The sequence below is a fragment of the Rhinolophus sinicus genome, linkage group LG05 (genome assembly GCF_036562045.2).
Source record: "Rhinolophus sinicus isolate RSC01 linkage group LG05, ASM3656204v1, whole genome shotgun sequence".
Classification (NCBI taxonomy): Eukaryota; Metazoa; Chordata; class Mammalia; order Chiroptera; family Rhinolophidae; genus Rhinolophus; species Rhinolophus sinicus.
In genome coordinates this window covers 117976302-118000324 of record NC_133755.1, presented here as the reverse complement: position 1 = coordinate 118000324, position 24023 = coordinate 117976302, and the positions used below count along the sequence as shown (strand labels likewise).

Here is a 24023-nt window from a genome sequence, read left to right as displayed (position 1 = left end):
TACCTACAGTACATATAGCCATGTAGCAGTCGTGTCCTTTGGACATAGTGTCTTCAGATGCTGTTTGTGTTTCTATCTAAATGGTTAATATTATACTGAAGTTAAGTTTACTTTGTAGGTCCCTAGGCTTGTGGAAGGACTGAGTGCTCATAATTGTTCCCAAGTGGCAGCTGCTGAGGACCATACTGTTGTGTTAACTGATGATGGATGTGTTTACACGTTTGGTCTAAATATTTTTCATCAATTAGGAATCATCCCTCCACCACCCAATTGTAATGTGCCCAGACAGGTAAACATCTCTTTTTTTAAACAAATAAGGTGACTATTTGCTGTAAAACCTGTATAGACAAAAAGATGGAAGGTACTGACAGAGGAACTTATTTTACTTATATTCAGTGGTATATACTTTATTTTTTACAGGAGAAATTAAGCATAGTACAAATTAGGTTTTGTTTGAAGTAAGAAAAAAAGCACTTGGGAAATTAGGCACCAAACCACCTTAAAATAACTTTTTAAGTATTCATAAGCAGAGGGAGATTCAGAATTTTGGGGTTTAAGTCCCTCGTTAAGAAAAAACATGAAGTATGTAAATCAAAATTGGCTATGCAAGTGAGTCACCCAGCAGCCTCAGCTTATTGGCTTCATTAAAAATCTGCCTCTGCACAAAAGTCACACCTGGCAAGTTGACATGAAGGGATACAGATCCAAAAGCCACCATTCATTCTTTGTTCTACTTACCCCCTCCCATTTGTACAACCAGAAGATACTTTTTCCTCAGCTTCAGAGACCTAGTAACCAGAACTAGGAATGGTGCTGTAAAGTAATGTGTTACTAGAATCATCACCTAGTATAACAAATGTGTTTCAACTCATAAAATTTTATATTTCAGGAACTAAATTTTTTCACTGGTTTAATTCTCTGGATTTGAAATTAGTAGATACACTATTTTTATTAATAAACTTTTAAAACCAATGGTTTTCCATTAGGGATGACTAATGAATCAATAGGAATTAACACAAAATAATTAGAGATGGTCTCCTATCTGTGGTACTTTTTAGAAGATCCATTTTTTCCACCTGTGGAATTTGTGCATATTTAATCATTTTATAGACTTCTTTAGGGATGGTAGATTTTCCTCTCATTTTTATTCTTACTGTGTGGCTAACTCAGAGCTCAGGGTTGATAGACATATCTATATTCTCAACTGGGGGCAGTTTTGCCCCTCAGGAGCCATTTGGCCATGTCTAGAGACATTTTCAGATGTCACAACTGGGAGCAGGTGCTACTGACATCTAGTGTGTAGAGTCCAGGGACGTTGCTAAACCTCTAAAATACACAAGACAATCCCCTACAACAAAGTGCCATTAGTGCCACTGTTGAGAGAACCTGGATATGTTAGCTTTAAAGTATTAAATTTTATAATAAGAATGAGAATGCCTGTTTTGCATATTGCTTGTTAACAAAAGTTCAGTGATTTGGTTTTTGTACTGTGTCAATTTTTTATATGTTAAAACTGCTGACTTAAAGTGGCTGCATCAAATGTCTTGTGTTCTGAGAAGAGTTGGGGTTTTAGTACTGGTGCTGAGATCTATTAGTGACGACTGCCATTAGCCCTTAAGGGGGCACTGGTAGCAAGTATGCCATGTGTTTGCTACCCTGGTCTACTGGATCTTTGTAGAAATGTACTGGTTCATAGATATATAGTAAACTGCAGTCTTATTTGTCTTTTTGAATAGATGCAGGCAAAATATCTGAAAGGAAGGACTATCATTGGAGTAGCAGCAGGCAAGTTTCATACAGTGCTGTGGACTAGAGACGCTGTTTACACTATGGGACTGAATGGTGGACAACTGGGTAAGAAATCTTTGACAAAATCTAAGAAATAAATTGGATTCTTAAAATGGATATTTTGTGATTTATTTTGTATTTTTAGGTTATTTACTAGATCCCAATGGAGAAAAGTGTGTAACTGCTCCTCGTCAAGTCTCTGCCCTTCATCATAAGGACATCGCCGTGTCTCTGGTTGCTGCAAGTGATGGGGCCACAGTCTGTGTTACTACAAGGGGAGATATTTACTTACTCGCAGACTATCAGTGCAAGAAGATGGCTTCTAAGTACGTGCATTTCTGTGAAACAAATGTAATTTTGATAAGAGTTCAACTTTTCTAGCAAATATCAGTATCAGCTTTATGCTTTGCTGTGAAGTGTCAAGTAGAGAAAATGGAATGGGGGGCGAAGTCAGGAGTTTTTGCCTTTTATAATCTTAGTTCTTAGTTTTGTGGCAAGTATCCTGTGAATACACGTAAAAGTTCTTTGTAGTTATCAAACAGTATTTCTCAGTTATGATAACACGTATATGTGGTTAAATATGACCTGTAAGTTGCCTTTTTTTATGTTTCTGTTGTACAGAACTAGATTAATCATAATTCTTTGTGACACAATCATGGTTGGTTCATATGTATGTGGTTTTTTTATGTTGTGCATTTATTTAAAAAAACAGTTACTCATGTGCCATGAACTGTTTACTCAGTCCAAGTGTTTATACCTAACTGGTACATTTTTTTATCTTTGTGTAGCCTATTGTTATCTGAAAACACATTTTAGTAGCATGCAGTGAATTAGCAGTTGGTTGGATAATAAAAAAGCCAGTTAAAGCAGGGAATCATAAAAGTAAGGTTTAAGTATGGATGGGTTCACCAGTTGGAGTTCCCTCTCTTGCGTGCATAATCTTTTTTCTTTTTCCCCCTTCTTCCGCCTTCCCCCACCCCCTCCGCCCTCCGGTTCAAGCCGTTGTTTCTCGGTCTAGTTGTGGGACACAGCTCCCTGGCCCATGCTGGTGTTATGAGCCTTGCGCTCTACTCCCTTCCCCCGCTCCTCCCGCTGAGGCAGTTGGTTGTCCCTCGGCTGCTCATGGCAGCTCTCGCTGGCTGCCGGCAGCTCTCGCTGGCCACCGGCCGCTCATGGCAGTACATGGTAGTCCACGGCAGTTGTGCATAGATCTTATGTGTGTCATGTATAATTTCATTTTGAATGATTTAAGGAGTAAGTGCTTAAAAACAATTGTGAAGTAAGTTAAGTGCAGAATCCTCTGTATTTCATACATTTTCAATTTTCTATACTTGATTAATCCATATCTGATTTGACAGCAATTTTTTTGCTGCTTATATTTATCACGTTGTTCCAAAGTATTCAAATTATGTAGAAACATTCTTTTCAAATATACTTTATTAGTTTATATAATACTTCTTTATATTATATAATTATCGTAATGAATACAAGCAGAGAAATACCCTGTTTTCCCGAAAATAAGATGTAGCTGGACAGTCAGCTCTAATGCATCTTTTGGAGCAAAAATTAATATAAGACCCGGTATTATATAGTATAGTATATAATATTATATAACATAATGCATTATATAATATAATATATTATATTTATTATATTTATTATATTAGACTGCGTCTTATATAAGTCCTGGTCTTATAGTAAAATAAGACCAGGTCTTATTTTAATTTTTGCTCCAAAAGATGCATTAGAACTGATTGTCTGGCTAGGTCTTATTTTCATGGAAACATGGTTGATCTTTGACCCTGGAAGAGTATAGCTCAAGTAGTGGATGCAGTATTGTGCAGGAGTTCTAGATTAGTCATCTAACTTTAAAAGCAATCAGGCATTGAAATTACAATTGAATGCAACAAAATGTGCTTTTGCTAATATAAGTGAGATGGTTATTTCATAAATAGATATTATACTATCTGTAAAGTTATCTCATGAGCAGAAAATGTCAACCATCAATTTGTTACAACTTACCTTCATTGTATAACAATTGGAAGGTTATCAAATTTAGTTCATATTTCTTTTACAGAAACATGAGAATGTGAACATACATGTTTCTTAGAACTCACTAGGTTTTTTCTGAGCATGAAGCGATTTGTGGGATGTTAGGCTTGATTTTAGTTAAGATTTATAAAACTTGCCTTGATAACATTAAATTACATAAATATAAGTTATATCCAAGTTTCACTAAGAAATTTCTTTTGTTGCAGATTATTACAACATAGTAATTTTGAAATGAGAGAAAAATTTAATATAGGCAAAATATCTTAAAGGGAGGACAATCATTGGAGTAGCACCAGGCAGGTTTCACACAATACTTACTATAGGCACATCACATGTGCAGATATAATTAAAATATGTGGTTAGTGGAGAGTTACTAAATTAATAATACTGATGTTTCATGGTAGCTGTATCTAGGGTTGTCCATATTTGAAATTAAGGATTTCTGTTTTGCTTTGAGGTTTACATTTTTCCTTTCCTGTTAAAATGCAAATACACTTAGGAGCTTTACGCCTTATCAATTATTTAAACTAGAATGAATGCTTTAAGTGTTTAATGTGTGTATCTGTGGAGGTGATGCCTTTTGGGAGGGAAAGACTTGCCATAGAAAGAAACAGCCATGGGGTAGGGGAAACTGAAGAAAGGAGGGACTGAGGATACCAAAGGTTAAACTGTCTTACTTCACCTTTCACAATCATTGCCCTATGTTATTATTTTAATAGTAAATTTTAAAAAATTGAGCATGTGTATTTTAGAGAACATAATTAATCTAGAATTCTTTTTTCACCCAGACAGCTAAACTTGAAAAAGGTTCTTGTATCTGGGGGGCGTATGGAATACAGGGTTGATCCTGAACCTCTGAAAGAAAATGGGGATGAAAAAATTTGCATTCTTGCAATGGATGGAGCTGGAAGAGTGAGTATATATTTATGTAAAAGTGTAGTGATCTCATTCTCAGTTGATAGCTGTAGAGGACCTGATAATGTGAAAATGTATTTCTATGGTGGTTATGATTCCTGTTGACTTTGTTTCCCAACTTATTTTTGGCATTCAATACTAATTAGTATGGAGCTGGTGTTTCAAAGAAAGTACCATGACGTTTAACTAACATTGCATAGTACTGCTTTGTTAAACAGTAGTTTAACATTTCATTTACTGTGCTTAAAATGGAAAAAAATAAAGGATTTTGATGGGTTGATTTGTACACTGAGTATTGATAAATGGTACTGAATTGCAGAGACACAGGATATGTTAAATAACTACTCTTTGAAAAAAGTAAAAGCTAAGCAGACAATATTAAAAACTTGATCCACAATTGAAAAATTTTCCTCAGGTTTAGTTTTAAACAAATGTACACACATACTTGCAGAGATTATAACTAGCGTGTATAAGAGGTAATGTATTTCTGGATAACTATACAAATAACCTTATCTCTTTGCATTTAAATAAATACTATAGAGTTTTAATTTTATTTCCCTGTGCAAACATATTAGTATATTTCTTTAATAAAATTGTTAATTTAAAAATGTATTATACATTAGTGACACTGAAAAAAATTTTACACTGTGACTAGAAAAACATTGTTTTCTGCTTTTTGCTTATAAAATAAAAACATAATAAGAATGTTTTTGATGTTATAAAGTGCTGTAAAATTTGACATTCTAGAAATTGAAGAATTAAAATCATAAAGCTCTACCTACTGGTACAGTACAGGCATAAATCTATTGTTGATTATTTTAATACAAGGAACTATATTTAAGAATTAGAGCTCTAATTTGTACTAATGAAGGAAGCATGGGTATTACATAAAAACTTGAGTATAAAAAACTTACATTTGACTTTGGGATGTGCTTCATTTATGTTAATGTGGATCTAGTTTTTACTTCTGAATATTTACTTCCCATAAAATTAAACTTAATATAATAACCAAGCTGTGTAGGAATCACTCAATCAGTAGAGTAGTGTGTGTGTATGTGTATTTGTGTGTGTACGTGTACGTATGTACGTATGTTTTGAGTGACCTTGGCAGATACCATTTTGTGCTTTAGTTTTCTTAATAAGGGATTGAACTTTTATAAATCAGCAATATTAACTTTTCAAATGAAATCTTATTTGGAATGCCAGTCTGTGAAGCAGATAAAAGGTTTACTGCTGGATAAAGTTGGATTGGGAAGCTTAGCACCACATCTCTCAACATTTTCTCTATGTTGAGCAGTAGCATTTCATAGAAACACTAAGGTTTTCAGAACCACTAGGAAGCCATGGAACTCTATGATGAATTTTCTGTCTCTCCAATTTGTCTTAGTTAAAATTGAGTTATGCATACATCTTTTTTCTTGAAAGTGAAGGTTGGATTTTCATACGATAATTTTCATTCATGTAAACAGATGGTACTACGAATCTAACATCTAAGTTTTAGCTTTAAGATTTTTTTTTTTTAGCAGTGCTAAAAATTACTTAAGAAGAGAGTCTTTGAAGCGTACTTAATGCTTCATGTTTGCTTCATGTGTTTTTTTGAAAGACAGTTTAAAATAATCTTGACTTTTATAGTGTCTATTTTTTTCTGAAGAAGAATGAATGGACATTGAAACATACTAATCAGAGCTTTTATTTTAGAAATAGTATCTCTTGATTTCAATTTTTGGTTATTTCAGATTTTGGTTGTTCAGATGCTATATTGCTGCTTTATATTCTAATATAATTTGGTTTATTTTAGGTATTTTGCTGGAGGTCAGTCAGCAGTTCTCTGAAGCAGTGTCGATGGGCTTATCCACGCCAAGTCTTCATTTCTGATATTGCTTTAAATAGGAATGAAATTCTATGTGTCACACAGGATGGGGAAGGATTTAGAGGGAAATGGTTTGAAGAAAAAAGAAAGAGTTCTGAAAAGAAAGGTCAGTTCATATATGTAAACGGCACATAAAACTTCTTTTCAGTTAGCCTTTAATTTTGCAAGTATTTATTAATAGGTTTAATTGACAAATGTTATGTTTTACCCTTATGACTTGATTTTGGTTTGTGTATGTTGAGGTGAACAGGGAATTCGATCCACTTAATCCTGGAATTTTCAACTTTTTATCAGTCTCAGTGTACCCTGAAGTCATGGTACATTTCCTGCAGTAACAGTGGCTCACTATTGCTGATTGCTAGCTAGCCTTGGCTCTAGGAACAGGGAAGTGTAAAGTTAAAGAAAACAAAAGACAAAAAACTTCCTGGATGGTTATGAACCATCGTCTAAGTTCCCTTTTTTCCTCTCTCTCCCCAAATTGAGAATTTAGTAGCTTATGCTGTATTTTTTTTAGCATACTTATATATATAAAATTAATGTTTTAAAAGGTACATCTCATGACTTAGAGGAAAATAATCACAGGAAGAATAAAGTTTTCATGTTGAGAATTTTAAAATGGACAAGTAGTTTTTTTTAAACAATTCATGAATAATTGGAGACAAGTTTTATTCATTCCTTGATGAATATAAAAGATAGCATTAAGATTCCACCATTGAAAATAGAAGTTATTCATTATGTAGTTCATTCTTAATTATCTGATTATAAATTTATAAACTTGTGGATTACTTACATTTTAGGTTAGTGACTTTTTTTCTTTCATCCACAATTAATAATCTGTTGATTTTTCTTCAAGAAAGACTGCTCATAGGATTCATTTACCTCTTTACATCTCATTGCTCCTACCCTAACCCAAGACACATGGAGTACTGAAAAAATAATTTTCTTCTTTCAGTTCTTGTTTCTTTTTCTCTAGTCTCAAGATTATCAGAGTGAGGTTTTAAGATCTGATCGTAATATTCCTGTTTTTAATAAATTCTTTAATGGTTTCTTTATTACCTAAACATGGCCTGTATGGCCCCTGCTCTGACTCTTGTTTATGTCTCTGAACTCATCTAGAGTTCTCTCCCTTTCACTTAGCACTTACTCTCCAGTGACATTGACCATCAGGTTTTCAATCTTGTCCAGCGGTGATTAGTTTCAGGTCCTTGACTAATTTTTCACATCTCTGCTTAATTTATATACTTCATCAAAGATGTTTTCACTGATTCTTCAAATCTAAACTGAGTTACCCTGTTTCACTTTTAATGTTCCCTTTGTATTTTCATCATACAACTTATTTTTATTTGTTTTTATCTTTGTGATTAATTTTTCAAATGCTTGTCTCCTATCTCACTATCAAATGGCAAGGTCTTTGACTATTCCCACTATATCCTTAGCAGTCAGCATATTTCTTGAACGTTCCAGCTCCTCATTAAGTCATTTGTTGAATGATCAAATTGGTTATTGTATGCTAAAATATATAAAGAACATTTATAATTACTGAGAAAATTATATAAACATTCTTTAAAATCATAAAACCATAATGGAATGATTTTTGAATAATTTTATTGATTTAATTTTATTTCCTTATAGATTAGTCAACTCTGTAAACATATAGGATATAGTTACTATGTGCCAGATATAGGCCTAGGTTTTAATAATTTGGAAATATATAAGACAGACCTGTTCTGAGACACTCATAAATTTGTAGGGGCTGTAGGCATGTGTATAAATATTTATAGTTCACAGAGACAAATTCTAATATGAACACAAGTTTTTTGAGAGTATAGAAATTGGAATACCTAAGTGTTGAGGGAAGGTTAGGGAAGCTCCCTGAGACTGAAATAGACTGAATTTGAGAGAGTAACCAGAATTCAAATTCGATGTGTAAGTGTTGGAAGTCCTTAGAATTGTGTTTTAGTCATATTTAGTGGTCTAAAACAGAATTCATGAACCCATGCATCGCATCTACTTCTCATTGTTTTCAGTCTAAGTGAATGGTTATCTTTGACACCCCATATTCCTTCACCCTCTACATGTAATTAGTCACCAATTTTATCACTTTTATCTCAAATAAAGCTGAAATCTTTCCACTATTCTACAATTTTCATTGATACAACCGCAGTCTATGTTGTTTATTTTTTTCTGGATTCTTAAAATTGTTTCCTAAATGCTATTTGTCTTTATATACTTTAAACATTTTTCATACTGCAGGCAGAATCATTTCTTTGCATGCAGATTTCGTAGTTTTCTTTCATAGCCTTGACCTGACTTGTAAGGACGTAATCATTGTTTAGTGTCTGTCTGCTGTGCTAGAAGAGTACTCCAAGATGGTGGGGACATGCCCATCTTGTTCACTACTGTCACTAGGGACAGACTGATGATCACTATGTCACAGTAGCACAGTGTGCTCACTCAAATATTTGCTGAATAAATGGAAGAAACAGGGAGGAAATAAATTAGCAATCAGATTATGAAGATGCTAAGTTTATATATTTTTAATGCAAGCTGAGTAATTTTAGAAGCTATTTTATACAAGATTTGCTTTTTAGAAAGATAACTTTGGTTGTAGTGTGGAGGATGTGTTTGAAAGGGATAAATTCATGGATAATTGACCCACTGCAATTTCATGTATAATGCAAACAATATATTGGGTGCAAATTGTGTTGAAGAGAACAATGATATAGTTTTTCAAAAGGACTTAATACATACAAAAGATATTTCCATATTTTCCTAATTGTTTTTCTCTTCCATTTACTCCTAAATCATTTTAATCGTTTCAATAAAGCCTTGATTAATGGGAATTTATTTTTTTTCTTTTTAGCAGAGATTTTATCAAACCTTCATAATTCCTCATCAGATGTATCTTGTGTCTCTGATATAAATAGTGTGTATGAAAGAATTCGACTTGAGAAACTTACTTTTGCCCATAGAGCCGTTAGTGTCAGCACAGATCCAAGTGGATGTAACTTTGCAATCCTGCAGTCAGATCCTAAAACAAGGTACACTTACATATATTTAATTTCAATTTTAGAAGGAACAGTCTGGATTTTCTTTTGTTTTCAGTAGCTTCTGGAGCAAATTTAATTGAAAAACTATTGCCAAGTCTTATAGACTTTAGACATATCATGTTACCAGGAACACTCAAAGGTGGAATCTGTTGTACTGGAATGACAAGTGTTCCTTTTAGTTTGTAAACTGATATATATTGAAAATATTGAAGAAATATATGTTTATATATATGTGTGTGTGTGTATGTCACAAAATTTATATTTTTAGTACTTCTTGATGTACTCTAAGTTCTCAGATTCTGAGAAATATATTACAAATATTTGTTATGCAGTTTGCCACAATTTCTGACCCTTGAATATGAATGAGGAGAATTGACAAAAGAAGAGGTAGTGTAGAGTCATCTGCAGGGTAGTGGCAATCTCTGCAAATCTTCTAAGTCACATTAGTGGAGAAATGACAGGTTAAGATAAATATCGAGTACTATTGAAAAGGAAAAGACCTAGAAGTAGGTGACCATCCGTCCTGGTTTGCCTAGGCTGTCTCATATTTAGCCCTGAAAGTCTCGTCTCCTACGAAACTCCACAGTCCCAGGCAAACTAGGAAGTTTGGTTCCCCATACCTGGAAGGGTGAGTAGATTGGGAAGGTGTGATCACATTCCTACAGTACTGAAAGAATCAGCATTACAGATCCATTGTATGTCTGTGTCTGTATTTATCTTTTACTTCCTTGATTTTCTGACCTACTCTGGAATCTGGGACCTGGAATATTTACTCAGTTTTCTGTACATTTATTTTTCTCCACTTGTAAAATGAAAGGATATAAAAGAGGAAAAAGTTGAAAAATTTTTGAATATTTTAAATTATATTTTTAATTATTTAAAAATTTCTATGAAATAGTCATTTGAAATTTATATTCTAGTATTTGTAGAAATAGAAAACACTGCTTTCAAAGAAAAACAATGCTTATCATTTTAGTTTAGGAGAAATAAACAAATATAAAGAGGAATAGAAAATTTAAATGGTTATACAGTATCTAAGACTGTGCAGTATTATGTTTTAGGAAATGCCAAATTTAAAATTTTCTAAGTTTAATAAATAAAAAAGAAATTGCCCTTTAAAAGGAGCATTGGCTAGGGATGCTTTTGTGTTTCTTTTTTTTTTTTTACTTTTTCTTGCAAGTAAAAGAGATTTTTGTTTCATTTGTAGCCTTTATGAAATTCCAGCTCTGTCCTCATCATCCTTTCTTGAAGAGTTTGGCAAACTGTTGAAGGAAACAGATGAAATGGACAACATACATGATGTGACATTTCAAGTTGGCAACAGACTCTTTCCTGCTCATAAATATATTTTGGCAGTGCGTTCTGACTTTTTTCAGAAATTGTTTCTTTCAGATGGTTCTTTAGACTTTACAGATGTTTACCGGAAGGATGAAGACTCTGCAGGATGTCATCTCTTTGTGGTAGAGAAGGTTCATCCTGACTTGTTTGAATACCTTTTACAATTTATATATACAGATACTTGTGACTTTTTAACTCATGGTTTCAAACCAAGAATAAACTTGAACAAAAAACCAGAAGAATATCAGGGCACTCCAAATTCTCATTTGAAGAAAATGAATTTCCATGAAGATAATCAGAAATCAGTATTTGAAGTTTATAAAAATAATCAAGCACATACAATTAGTGAAAAGCAGAAAAGCAAACCCAAATCTTCGAAAAAAGTAAAAAGTGTTGGGGAAGATGATCCTGTAAGAATGTTGCAAAATATTGCAAGGAAATTTGGTTTCAGTAATTTGAGTAGTAGGTATGACTCCTTAATATCCATTCTTGTACCTCATTATGCTCCCCTTTTAAAAATTTTCTTTTCTTTTGCTTCTCCTTTCTCCATTTTCTGGTACCTCCATTTTCTGCTAAAAGCTATCTCTGTGGACTCCCTGGATTAAAACATTAAAGTATGGGAAAGCTGTTACTGGGTTTGAACATTCTGGTGTTTGTGTAACAGTGATCTGGAGTGGCAGGGAGTGTGATATGTTGGAAAGAGAGAGTCTTTGGAGTTATATGTCTCTTACCTTTACTATAGCTGTGGCAAATTTCTTAGTTTCTTTGAACTTTAGTTTCTCAGTATATAAAATGGGAGGGGTAATACTGACCTCATATTGTTGGTGTGGTTTTGTCATATAACATGTATAAAGTGGCTAACACAGTATTTGCCATATTATAAACCAGATTTTTTTGTATTCTCTCTATTGTTAAATTGTTTATGTTGCTTTGTGGCAGTATAACCTTAGTTGGTGGAAGCAGGGGACGAGTGTATGTTTTCTATTTAAAAGCAATGAAGGGCTTTGTGCTATGGCTTTGACTTTTTTTTTCTTCAGTAATGATATTTAATGTATTTTTAGTTTTAAGTAAAATTGAAGGAGAATGTGTGATTATTTCTTTATCAGAGTAGGGGTTCTTTGAGATACTTTTCTAGGTGATAAAAATTATACAGTCTTGTTCAGATGTAAGCTAATTTGTTGGGTTTTTATTGCTTGTTTGTTTTGGTAGAGAGATATATACACCAATTGTTAATTTTTATCTATCCTTGATAGGTTAGATGGAGTCAGATTTGAAAATGAAAAAATTAATGTTATTGACAAGAGAACTGGTAATAAGCCAAAGCTAAATCAGAAAAAATGGTAAGTTAAGAAATAAAGGTAAACTTTTCACCTCTAGATTTTGAGACCTAAGTGTGGAAATAGAGCTCTTCTTATGAAACAAAATATATAGGTAGATGATACCTTTACTAGTATTCTTAATTTTTGGAAATATTGGAAAGTTGTTGAGGGAAATGGACAAAATATTACCTGCTCAATAAGACAATTTGTTTTTTCTGATACTTCCTAATTAAGAAAAAATTTTAATTTTTCTTGTCTGAATTTTGTATTTTTAATCAATAAGACATGACATTAGCCCCAAAACCAAACTAATTAGGCCCTCTCATCATTATGATGATTCCTTTGTAAATCTTTTCAGTAATAAATATACTATTCTAAACACATTTGTTATTAAAAGCTTTTGTTTTTAGGTATTTATTCTTTGTAGGTGAAAAGTTTTTGGAGAAAGAAAAACTGTGGTGGTATCTAGATTATGCTTAGCACAGAATGAGTTGTTACAAATAAGTGAGTTAAAGACCTTTGTCTGTCACAGACAAAGGTCACTTACATTATATTATTAACACCTGGTCTGTAATGAAAAAGGAAAATTAGAAGAAAGCCTTTTTTGAATATCTGTTTTTATTCTAAGGCCCTTATTATCTTCGCTAAAGTGGAAGGAGATGAAGTACATAATTTGTATGTATACCATCAAGTTGTTTATTCGCTGCAGCCTTTAATTAAGAGAAAATCAAAAGTTAAGCCAAATCCTCTAATGAGTTTTCTTACTTGCTAAATATATAAAGAAATTGCTCGTGCTTCAATTAAAAATTTTTTCTTGCAGTTCATTTCTATGTGATGTAACCATAATATCAGTGGATGGAAAGGAATTTCCTTGTCATAAATGTGTTCTTTGTGCTAGACTTGGTAGGTACACTTTTTCCTAGATGCTGATTTATTTGTTTTAGTATTGTTTCACTATTCTCACTGAAATTAATTTTTTTTCTTTCAGAATATTTTCATAGTATGCTGAGTAGCTCATGGATCGAGGTACGATTTAATTAGAAACCACATAGGCTGGTACCGGTAATGATATTTCTTTATATTTTAAGGAGATTATATACTAAAGAAATTAAGAACGGGAACCTGATATTTTAACTCAGTTTTTCTTTTGTGTTAAACTTTATTTATGCGTAAGCCTGTCTGAAAATAGCAACATTTAGAAATGAAAATTGTTGCAAAACAGCTACTTAAATCAAATTTTCCCTATTATTATTTAGACATGAATTTGGAATATCAGTGTATTTCTTCTTTCTCAGTTTTTCTGGATCCTTTTTCATATTACATGGCAAGTTAAAATTAAATGTATCTCATTTTAGCTTTGTGTTTAATAAGTGTTTTTTTGCATGATGTGATTCCTTTTTAAAGTTTTTTGTACCAACTTCAATCAGAATGTAGTAGTATTTTCTTGTTTAAAATTAGTTATTTTATTTTATTTAGGCTTCCAGTTGTGCAGCTCTGGAAATGCAAATACATTCTGACATACTTAAAGTTATTTTGGACTACCTCTATACTGATGAAGCTGTGGTGATAAAAGGTATTAATAAGACTTAGGACATTTTAGATATTTAAGATATAATTAAATAATGGTAAAATTAACATGTGAATCTTAATTTCTGCTCTAATTGAAATAAGCCATCAACAGAGGCTTAATTTGGAATTAGCAATAGGGGATGATTACTAAAAGTAAAGGAGTGGGAAAAAAGTTTTCATTGCTTATGTGAAAACAGTATAGTTTTGACAAATAGTCTATGAAAGTTTTTTTTTCCCTGTTTTTCCCCACATGATAACATTCTAAAGTGAAAGAAATAGAATTGATCCAAAATTTATGTAAAGAGTACATTTATATATTTTGTCAGGCAACACACCCGTGTTTTTAGTTACTAGGTGTCTTTAGTCATAGGAGTGGTGCACTTCTGTGTTCCAGTGTATACATTTACCACATTTTCTTTACCCATCCACCTGTTGATAGACATTTGGGCTGTTTGTATATCTTGACAATTATGAGTAATGCTGCAGTGAACATGGGATGCAGGTATGTCTTCAAGATCCTGATTTCCATTTGTTGGGGGTTAAATACCATTGGGTTGCTGTATCGTTGTTTTCTCCATTTTAAATTTTTTTGAGGAACCCCGTATTGCTTCCATAGTGGCTGTACCACTTTTCACTCTTAACAGTGTTCAAGGGGTCCCTCCACAGCGTCATCAACACTTATCTTTTGTATTTTTGACAATAGACATCCTAAAGGTATAAGGTGACCTCTCGTGGTTTTGATTTGCATTTCCCTGATGATTATACACCAGAGACATTGAGCATCTTTTTGTATATCTTGTTGGCCATTTGTATGTCTTTGGAGAAATATCTATTCAGGTCCTCTCCCCATTTTTTAATTGAGTTACTTGTTTTTTGCTATTGAGTTGTAGAAGTTCTTAGTATTTTGGATATTAACCTCTTATCAGATATTGTTTACAGATACTTTCTCCCATTCCAGAGATTATCCTTTTGTCTTTTCATTTTGATTGTTTCCTTTTTTGTGCAGAATCTTTTTAATTTCATGTAATTGCACTTGTTTACTTTTGCTTTTGTTATATGTGGTTTTGGTGTTGTATATGGAAAATCATTGCCTAGACCAATGTTTAGGAGGTTTTTCCTTGTTTTAGGAGTTTTATGGTTTTAGGTCTTAGGTTTAACTCTAATCCAGTTTGAGTTGATTTTTGTGTATGGTATAAGATGTGGGTCCAGTTTCATTCTTTTGTATGTAGATATTCAATTTTCTTAACACTATTAAAGAGATTGTCCTTTTCCCATTTTGTATTTTTGACACCTTTGTCAAAAATTACTTGACCGTATATATTTGAAAGTTTATTTCTGGGCTCTTTATTATGTTCTATTGGTCTGTGCCTCTGTTTATACTGATACATTACTCTTTTGATTACTGTAGCTTTGTAATAGAGTTTAAAATCAGGAAGTGCCATGCCTCCAGTTTTGCTCTTCTTTCTCAAGACTGCTTTGTCTATACAGGGTCTTTTGTAATTCAATATTAATTTTAGGTTTGCCTTTTTTTTTCCCTGTGATAAATAACATTGGAATTTTAATAGGATTTCATTGAATCTGTAGATTGCTTTGAGTAGAATATACGTTTTAACAATATTAGTTCTTCCAATTCATGAACATAGTATACCTTTCCATTTATTTTTGTCTTCTTCAATATCTTTCCTCAGTGTTTTGTAGTTTCCAACATTTATCTCCTTGGTTAAATTTATTCCTAAGTTTTATATTTATTTAATTGTAAGTGGGATTGCTGTCATCATTACTTTTTGGAATAGTTTGTTGTTTGTGCATAGAAAAGCAACTGACTTTTTTGTTGGTTTTGTTTCCTGCAACTTTACTGAATTCATTTATTACCTCTAATAGCCTTTTGGTGGAATCTTTAGGGTTTCTATGTATTAGATCTTGTCAGCTGCAAACAAAGACAGTTTTACTTCTTCCTTTCCAATTTGGATGCTGTTTATTTCTTTCTCTTGCCTAATTGCTCTGGCTGGGACTTCTGTATAGAAGTGATGAGAGTGGGCATCCTTGTCTTCTTAATCTTAGGATGAGCAGTTTTTGTTTTTTTTTTTTTGGTTTGTTTTGTTTTGTTTTAAACACTTAAGTATTATGTTAGCTGTGGGCTTGTCATATATGGCCTTTATTATGTTGAGGTATATTCCTTCTATACCTAATTTTGTTGAGAGTTTTGATCATGAATGGATGTTGAATTTTGTCCTATACACTTTCTGCATCTGTTCTGAGATGATCATATGATTTTTATCCTAGTTAATGTGTATCATATTCATTGATTTACATGTGTTAAACCATCCTTGCATCCCAGGCGTACATTCCACTTAATCAGGTGTATGATTCTTTTAATATGCTGTTGAATTTGGTTCACTATTATTTGATTGAGGATTTTGCGTGTATATTTATCAGGGATATTGTTCTGTAATTTTCTTGTAGTGTCTTTGTCTGCCTTTGTTATCAGAAGAATGCTGGCTCTATAAAATGAGATTGGAAGTATTCCTTCCTCTTCAGCTTTTTGGACAAGTTTGAGAAGGGCTGGTGTTAATTTTCCTTTAAATGTTTGGTGGAATTCATCCGTAAAGCTATCTAGTCTTTTTTGTGAGATTTTTGATTACTGATTCAATTTCCTTACTCTGTTATTGGTCTGTTCAGATTTTCTGTTTTCTCATGATATGTTGTATATTTGTAGGAATTTATCCATTTCTTCTAGGTTGTCCAATTCATATAGCATATAATTGTTCATAGCAGTCTCTTGTTATCCTTTGTGTTTCTGTGATATCAGTGTAATTTCTCTTTCATTTATAATTTTATCAGTCTTCTCTCTTTTTCTTAGTCTACTTAAGGGTTGTTAATTTTGCTTTATCTTTTCAAACAACCAACTCTTTTGTAGATCTTTTCTATTTGTTTTTGGTGTTTAGTTCATTGCATTCTGCTCTAATCTAGGATTTCCTTTCTTCTGCTAACTTTGCACTTCATTTGTTCTTCTTTTTCTAGTTCTTTGTTATTTAGCAAACCTTAACTTTGTTCTTTTGAGATCTTTCTTTTTTGTTAAGGCATTTATCACTGTAAACTTCCTTGTTAGAACTTTTTTTCTTTTCTTTTTTTTTGCTTCATACCATAGGTTTTGGTAGTTGTGTTTCCATTTTCATATGTCTCAAGATATTTTTTTGCTTTCTCTTTGATTTCTTTTTTGACTTATTGGTTGTTTAGGACTGTGTTGTTTAATTTCCACATATTTGTGAATTTTCCAATTTTCCTCCTATTATTTTTCTTCTATACTCTGTTAGTTTGAGGAGATACTTGGTATGATTTCAAATCTCTTTAAATTGTTGAAACATGTTTGGTGGCCTAACATATGATCCATCCTGGAGAATGTTTTGCGTGCACTTGAGAAAAATATGTATTTGCTACTATTGGATGCAATGCTCTGCATATGTCTATTAGGTTCATTTAGTGTACAGTGTTGGTGATATCTGCTGTTTCCTTAGTGGTATTCCGCCTGGATGATCTATCCATATTTGAACATGGAGTATTGAAGTCCTTCATTATTATGTTATTGATGTGCATTTCTGCCTTTAGTTCTGTGAATATTTTCTTCATATACTTCAGTGTTGTATGCATATAGCTTTACAAATTGTTACACTGATTGATGTATTGACCCCTTTATCATTGTATAATAACCTCTCTATCTCTTGTGACTATTTTTTAACTTAAAGCCTATTTTATTTTGTCTGATAGAAATATAGCCACTCCTATTCTCCTTTGGTTACCATTTGCATGGAATATCTTTTTTGCATCCTTTCACTCTCAGCCATGTGTGTCTTTAAAGGTAAAATGAGTGTCTTGTAGCCAACATATAGTTGGATCTTGTTTCTTTATCCATTTAGCCACTTTGTCCTTTGATCAGAGAATCTAATCTATTTACATTTATAGTAATTATTGTGGGTAAGGACTTACTATTGCCATTTTGTCAGTTTTCTGATTTTTGTAGTTCCTTTGTATCTGCCTTCTTTGTTGATTTAATCTTTTTTGGTAGTGGTATGATTTTACTTATCTTTTGTATATCAATTGTAGATTTTTGCTTTGTGGTTATCACGAGGTTTACATGTAGCATTTTATAGTTATAACACTTTATTTTAAACTAATCACAACTTCATACAAAACTTTTATACTCTTACTTCTGACCCCCTCACTCCCCTACTTCACCATTATTTCTTCAAAAATTCTTTATGCCTGTATATATTTTGGTATTCTGGTTCATGTGCCATAATTTTCTTATGCTATGTTTATTCATTCATTTTTCCTTTTCCTCAGGTTGCATAATCTCATTGGACCTATAATTTCTATTTTCACTGATACTACTGATTTTTGTGAGATGTTATTCTCATACTTTCTTTCAATTTTTTAGACATGACTTCTTTTAGTTTTTTGGTCATATTTCAAATAGCTGTTTTAAATTCTTTGTCTAATATTTCAACATCTTGTCTTCCTCAGGGACAGTTTCTCTTGGCTGCCTTTTCCCTGTATATGGGCGATACTTACATCTTTCTTTGCATCTTTCATAATTTTTGTTGTTGAAAACTGGACATTTAAATAGTATAATGTGGCAGCTTTTAAAATCAGATTCTTCTTCTTCCCCAGGCTTTGTTATTTTTGTTGTTTGTTTAGTGTGGCCTTCTATATTTACAAGAATATGTTGGAACTTTTCAAATCCCCATATGGATGGCTGTATTAGTCTGCTCAGGCTGCCATAACAAAATAAGATAGACTGGGTGGTTTAAACAACAGAATTTCTTTTATCACAGTTTTAGAAGCTAGAAATCCTAGATCAGGGTCTGGCAAGATTGGTTTCTGGTGAGGACTCTTTTCCTGGCTTGTACATGACTGCCTTCTTGTTGTGTCCTCACATGGGCTTTCCTCAGAGGCTGGGGGTGGGGGGCAGGGATTGTGTCTTTGTGTGTATGTAGAGAGTTGGGGAGGGTGTAAGAGGGAGAGGTGGAGATAGATATTTCTGATGTTTCTCATTAAGAGACTAATCCTGTTGGATTAGGACCCCACCATTATGGTTTCATCTAACTGTAATTACTCCCCATCTCCAAATATAGCCATCCTGGAAATTAAGGCTTCAGCAGGGGACATAAATGTTTAGTCATAACAACATCTGTTTCTCTAGCTATTCTTTGTAACGTTTTTTGATATGTTTCTTGTTTGCTCCATTTGTTATCATTGTCTCAGTCAGCTTCAATGTGAAATAATTGCTGCTAATTGTTACTAATAAATGCCCCTAAGGAAGAGGCTGTTTACGCTGAGCAAGCTTTGAGTAGGTCAAATAAAGACAGGCCCTGCTAGTGGGTGGGGTTTCCTGGGAACTGCTGTGCAGGTCAAATAATGATAGTTCTTTGATAATACTACTCCACAGCTGTTAATGTCTCCTCCAGTGGCTGTAGTTGTTCATTTCCACTGTGATTGCATGGTTGTTGGTTTTCAAGACTCCTGTGGAAAAAGGGAGAGGAGGTTCTAAACAGGGAAAGCTGTGGTGTCCCAAAGCTCACTGTTCTTAGCAAGATTCCGATAATTTTCGAGTCAAGACTCTCCAGATTATTGCAAGAATTTGGATATATCTCGAGTTCTGAAAAAGTTGCTTTTGACAATTTTTTGCAGTATTTTTATTGCTTCTGTAAAGGAAATGAATTTTAGAAATAGTCCTTAGTCTGCCATTCATCTCTCCTTCATTTTTATTATTATTTTTTTAACTTCATTGTTTCTTCTTAACCATTTTCCCTCCTTTCTTCCTTTGGTGGTGTTATTGTATTTTTGTTTATGTTGTTACTCTGGCAGTGGCTCAGGGGCATTGCTTGAGGCCATTAGTAGTACTCTGGACCAAGAAGTTTATTTTAAATTAAGGAATTTCTATAGTTTTAAAAAAATGTACTCTTAGATGACCAATTTTGTTTGAAATAAGGAAGCCTAAGAACATTATGCACCCCTAACCGCCCACCCATAAATGTATGTTAACATATATACCTACATATTAAGTTTGGTCCTGAGATTTGACTTTCCTTCTATTAATTTGAAAAATGTTTGTCTGAAAATATGGGAGATTTTTAAATAAGTCAGGCATTCCAATTGCCCTCTGAACTAAAAAGATCAATTGTCCATTTCATGGTCCTAGTGTGAACCAAGGCATTTTGGTGTGTTTCTAGCTTTCTACTAAAAAGTAGAAATGTTTTGAAACTTACTATTTATCATAGTTGCTGTTTCAACATTTAGAAAATTATCATTATAATTCTCTCTTTTTTAGTGTCTTAATTACTTAGATTTGTTTTCGTAGGTATAATGTTTACAAAATAATAAAGAGTAAATTTTTTTGTTTGTTTTTTTAGAATCTCAGAATGTGGATTTTGTTTGTAGTGTTCTTGTGGTGGCTGACCAGCTTCTCATAACTCGATTGAAAGAAATTTGTGAAGTAGCATTAACTGAAAAACGTGAGTGTTTTTGAATTAGAATATTAGTATTTTCAGGTTGGTCCAGGATTACTATGTTTTATGAACTTTCTGTTGCTATTTCTGGCTAAATGCACCAATTTTTTTTTTTCTATCATGAGTAATGTCAAAACAGTTAAACTATTTTATCATTTGTAAGCACATCTTTATTTCAGAGATGCTTATATGTGAAAATATGTATGTTTTAGAATTGAAATACGTTATTTATTTTTATGAAATGTCATAAAACCATGAATAATAAAGATAGTGTGAAATTTATCTTGAAATTTCAAGGTTTAGAGTTGGAAGCAGAAATGTTTTACCCTTGCCCTCAACTTGACTATGTGTTTAGCTTCCCATTTCCTATTTGCTAGAATGTTTATGTAACCTTCTCATTAATATATTTGATCGAAACATATCTCTTTTCTCTCTAACTTCTATTCTTTTCTCTGTTTATTTTATTAATTGCATGACGTTCCTCCTGAACACTCAAAATTATTTTTTATTAGTTTGTTCCTTATATCCACATTCTTTCAGTTGTCAAAACTTACTCATTTTAACTATGTTGATTATATTTCTCCCACCTTTTTAAACTCACTTTGTGCTAGTTGAGGTCACCGTTATCCATCTCTTGGTGTAGTATCACAGTAGTTTTTAAATCTTCTTTCTCTCTTCTGACTTTTTTTTAATCTTTTTATAGGAAGTAAATATATCTTCCCCTGTTCAGATCTTTTTAATTGTTTACTCTGGGATAAAGGTTAAATTTCCTTAACTTGATATAAAACTTTTGTGACCTTGTAATCTTATCTTTGGGCTTCTTCACTGCCACTTCAGGAAGTATGAAAGGATTTCCTGACAATTATTTCTAATTTGTTCTTGTTAGTAATTTGTCTTAGCGCTAGTGTCTTATTTACCCACTTTTCTTGAGTTCTGTGTACTATCTTCTCCTTCAATAAAACAGCTTTGATCTTTTAAACAAGAAAAACGGAAATATATATATAAGGATGCAACATAAAATAGCATACAGTATCCATATAGGTGATATTTTTAGTCGTTCAGCTCACTTTCCTGGCATTCCTTGGATATTTTTGGCCCTTGCTGCACGGTTGCCTTTATTAATGAATTACTTGATCTTCCTAGAACCTAGCAAGAAAATAATTCATCAGAAGTTTGTTCTCTGGTTATTGGGCAATCCTTGTTCCCAACTGAACAACTCTAAAATTTTTATATGATCCATTTTCATTGCTGTAAAATGAGAGACTTTGTGTTCATTATTCATTAGTTGAAACTTTGGGTTAGTTAGGAGTGAAACAAAGACCATTATCATCTGCAGTTATAACTTTTGACAGAGTTACAAGGGAGAAAGAAAAAAGAAATGGAGGAAGCCTGGTGTAGAAAACAGTTGTGTTCCTCTGTTTGCTGGCACTCAAAGTAAATAAGAAAAAGAATCGAGAGATTCGGGAAACCAAACTTACATGCTAGGTAGGTAGAATTATCAGGGACAGTCTTCTAACAAAACATATTTCATATGTAAAGTTATTAGGATTATAACAAAATCCAGAATGTCTTGTACAGTGTACCAGATTCTGCACTGTATGTGGCAAGATATAGATGTACTTATTTTTCAAATGTAGTGTGTATGTATTTATATATGTAAATATACTCAAATTCTGATAGATTACTCAAAAATGTATTCTATGGAATGATTTTATAGGTTTCTCTTAGTTTTAAGAATATCTATAGTTTTATAGAAGAGAGAATGACTATTCTGTACTACATAAATGAAAAGGAAAGCTGTTTATCAATGAAAGTTAAAAATATTCTAAAATATTAGGAGGAAGATCGTCAATTCTTATGTGTTTGCTTTTAGGTGACACTGGTACACCTTCTCTGTTTTCTTCTGCTTAAAAATTTTTTGTTTATATGCACTTACTTTTTCTCATAACCAGTCATTTAAAATTACTTTGGCATATTGGGATGGCAAGTGAGTTTTATATTTGCACAAGTATAACTTATTTTCGGCAAGAAACTGCTTTCAATTTTCCTTGTTCTAAATGTTCAAACCTGACAACTTTAGAAATAAGTATATTTTGCCATAGTAACATGCCTTTCATCTCATTTCGCATATCTTTTCTTCCTTTCCAGTTTCCCTTAAGAATGCTGCTATGCTATTAGAATTTGCAGCGATGTATAATGCTGAGCAATTGAAACTGTCTTGTTTACAGTTTATAGGACTGAATATGGCAGCTTTACTTGAAGCAAGGTAGGTTGGGTGCATACATTATATGATTGTTGCAAAAACAATTATTTATATACAATAGCAGGTATATTAGTAATTTAAAAGTGAATAATGATAAATTTCATCTTTGTAGAAAAAATGAAAATGTCAGAGGTTTCAATAATTCCATCAATATCTGAGTGCCTAATATATGCCAGCCATTGCTAAGACACAACAGTGAACAAACTAGACAAAATCCTTGCCATCAATGGGTCTAACATTTTGGTTGTAAAGTTGTGCAACAGTATTTTTACAAGTATAATTTTTTGTATGTATGCATATCTTTTTGTTTAGGTTGATTTGTAACTATGTAATTGCTACTTGGCTTTTGGAAACTATTTGTAAAACTATCTAAGCCAGCACTTAATTAGTTCACATGTAAGTGTGTATAAAATTTGTTACTGGTTGATTTCCATTATCTCTTTGTATTCACTCTCTGAGATGTTTCCTGTTCTACGCATTCTTTGTTCAACTTAGCATTCTTTGTTAAACTTAGGGTACAGGGGATAACCTGAAGTTTTTAATTTCTCTAGTTTGTTGTAAGCTGATAGGTGTGTTGAAGTCTTTATGTAGAAATCAATGAGTAATGAAATGTTACTTATAAAAACATGACACATTTTACATAAAAAGTGATCAAAATATATATACCCTGTTTTATAAGCTACTATTTCATATTATGTTGAGGATTACCTGGATGGAAAGAATTTGGTAAATGCTAATTATTTAGGAGTCATATACATTTTTACAGGGATCTTGGAAACTTTGTTCCATTGTTTTTAGCTGTTCTGGCAGTGGAATTTTTAATGAAAAAAATTTACAAATTCTTTAATAAGGTCAAAATTTTATTACATTTACTCACTGTACAGTCAGTGGTGAGAAAAATGAATCTGTTTTGGTGAACACAGATATTTGAGATTAGATATCTTGGTGGCAGTTTGCATTTTTAAAGTTTCAGTGTCTGGTTTATTTCTGTATTTCGTTTTATTCATAATAACTAATACTACCATCATAATTATTAATGGTAATAACTAATAATAGTAATAATGATAACTAATACTATGTGCCAGGCAGCATTCTAAAAATGTTACATAGCTATAGTTTATTTCATAAAGTAGATTCTGTTTATAACCTCATATTACAGATGAGAAAACCCAGTAAATTTGTTTTTGTGAAGAATCAAGAAAATCTTGACCCATATCATTTACAGTAGATGATAATAGTTTTTGATAACTCACCTTTCAAAGTCAGGATCATGTTTAATGAAACTAATTCCCAAACATGGTTGAAATAAAAGTGTTCTAATAGATTCTTGTAGTTGCCCCTTACAGTTCAGTT

General features: G+C 32.5%; 1 protein-coding gene across 3 annotated transcripts in view; it reads left to right on the top strand.

Annotated features, from left to right (window-relative positions):
- The window catches only part of IBTK (inhibitor of Bruton tyrosine kinase), a 102593-nt gene that overhangs the window by 22022 nt on the left and 56548 nt on the right, over positions 1–24023 (top strand). For 2 of the 3 annotated variants that reach the window (XM_074333227.1, XM_019729560.2), the window contains exons 6-18: positions 119–289; positions 1737–1854; positions 1934–2114; positions 4629–4752; positions 6554–6731; positions 9489–9666; positions 10883–11479; positions 12267–12353; positions 13153–13235; positions 13321–13358; positions 13809–13905; positions 20312–20413; positions 22556–22673. In XM_074333227.1, the coding sequence (XP_074189328.1) occupies positions 119–289; positions 1737–1854; positions 1934–2114; positions 4629–4752; positions 6554–6731; positions 9489–9666; positions 10883–11479; positions 12267–12353; positions 13153–13235; positions 13321–13358; positions 13809–13905; positions 20312–20413; positions 22556–22673 (2072 nt within the window). The remainder of the gene's footprint in view (positions 1–118; positions 290–1736; positions 1855–1933; positions 2115–4628; positions 4753–6553; positions 6732–9488; positions 9667–10882; positions 11480–12266; positions 12354–13152; positions 13236–13320; positions 13359–13808; positions 13906–20311; positions 20414–22555; positions 22674–24023) is intronic. The other variant, XM_019729561.2, reaches the window with a different exon arrangement.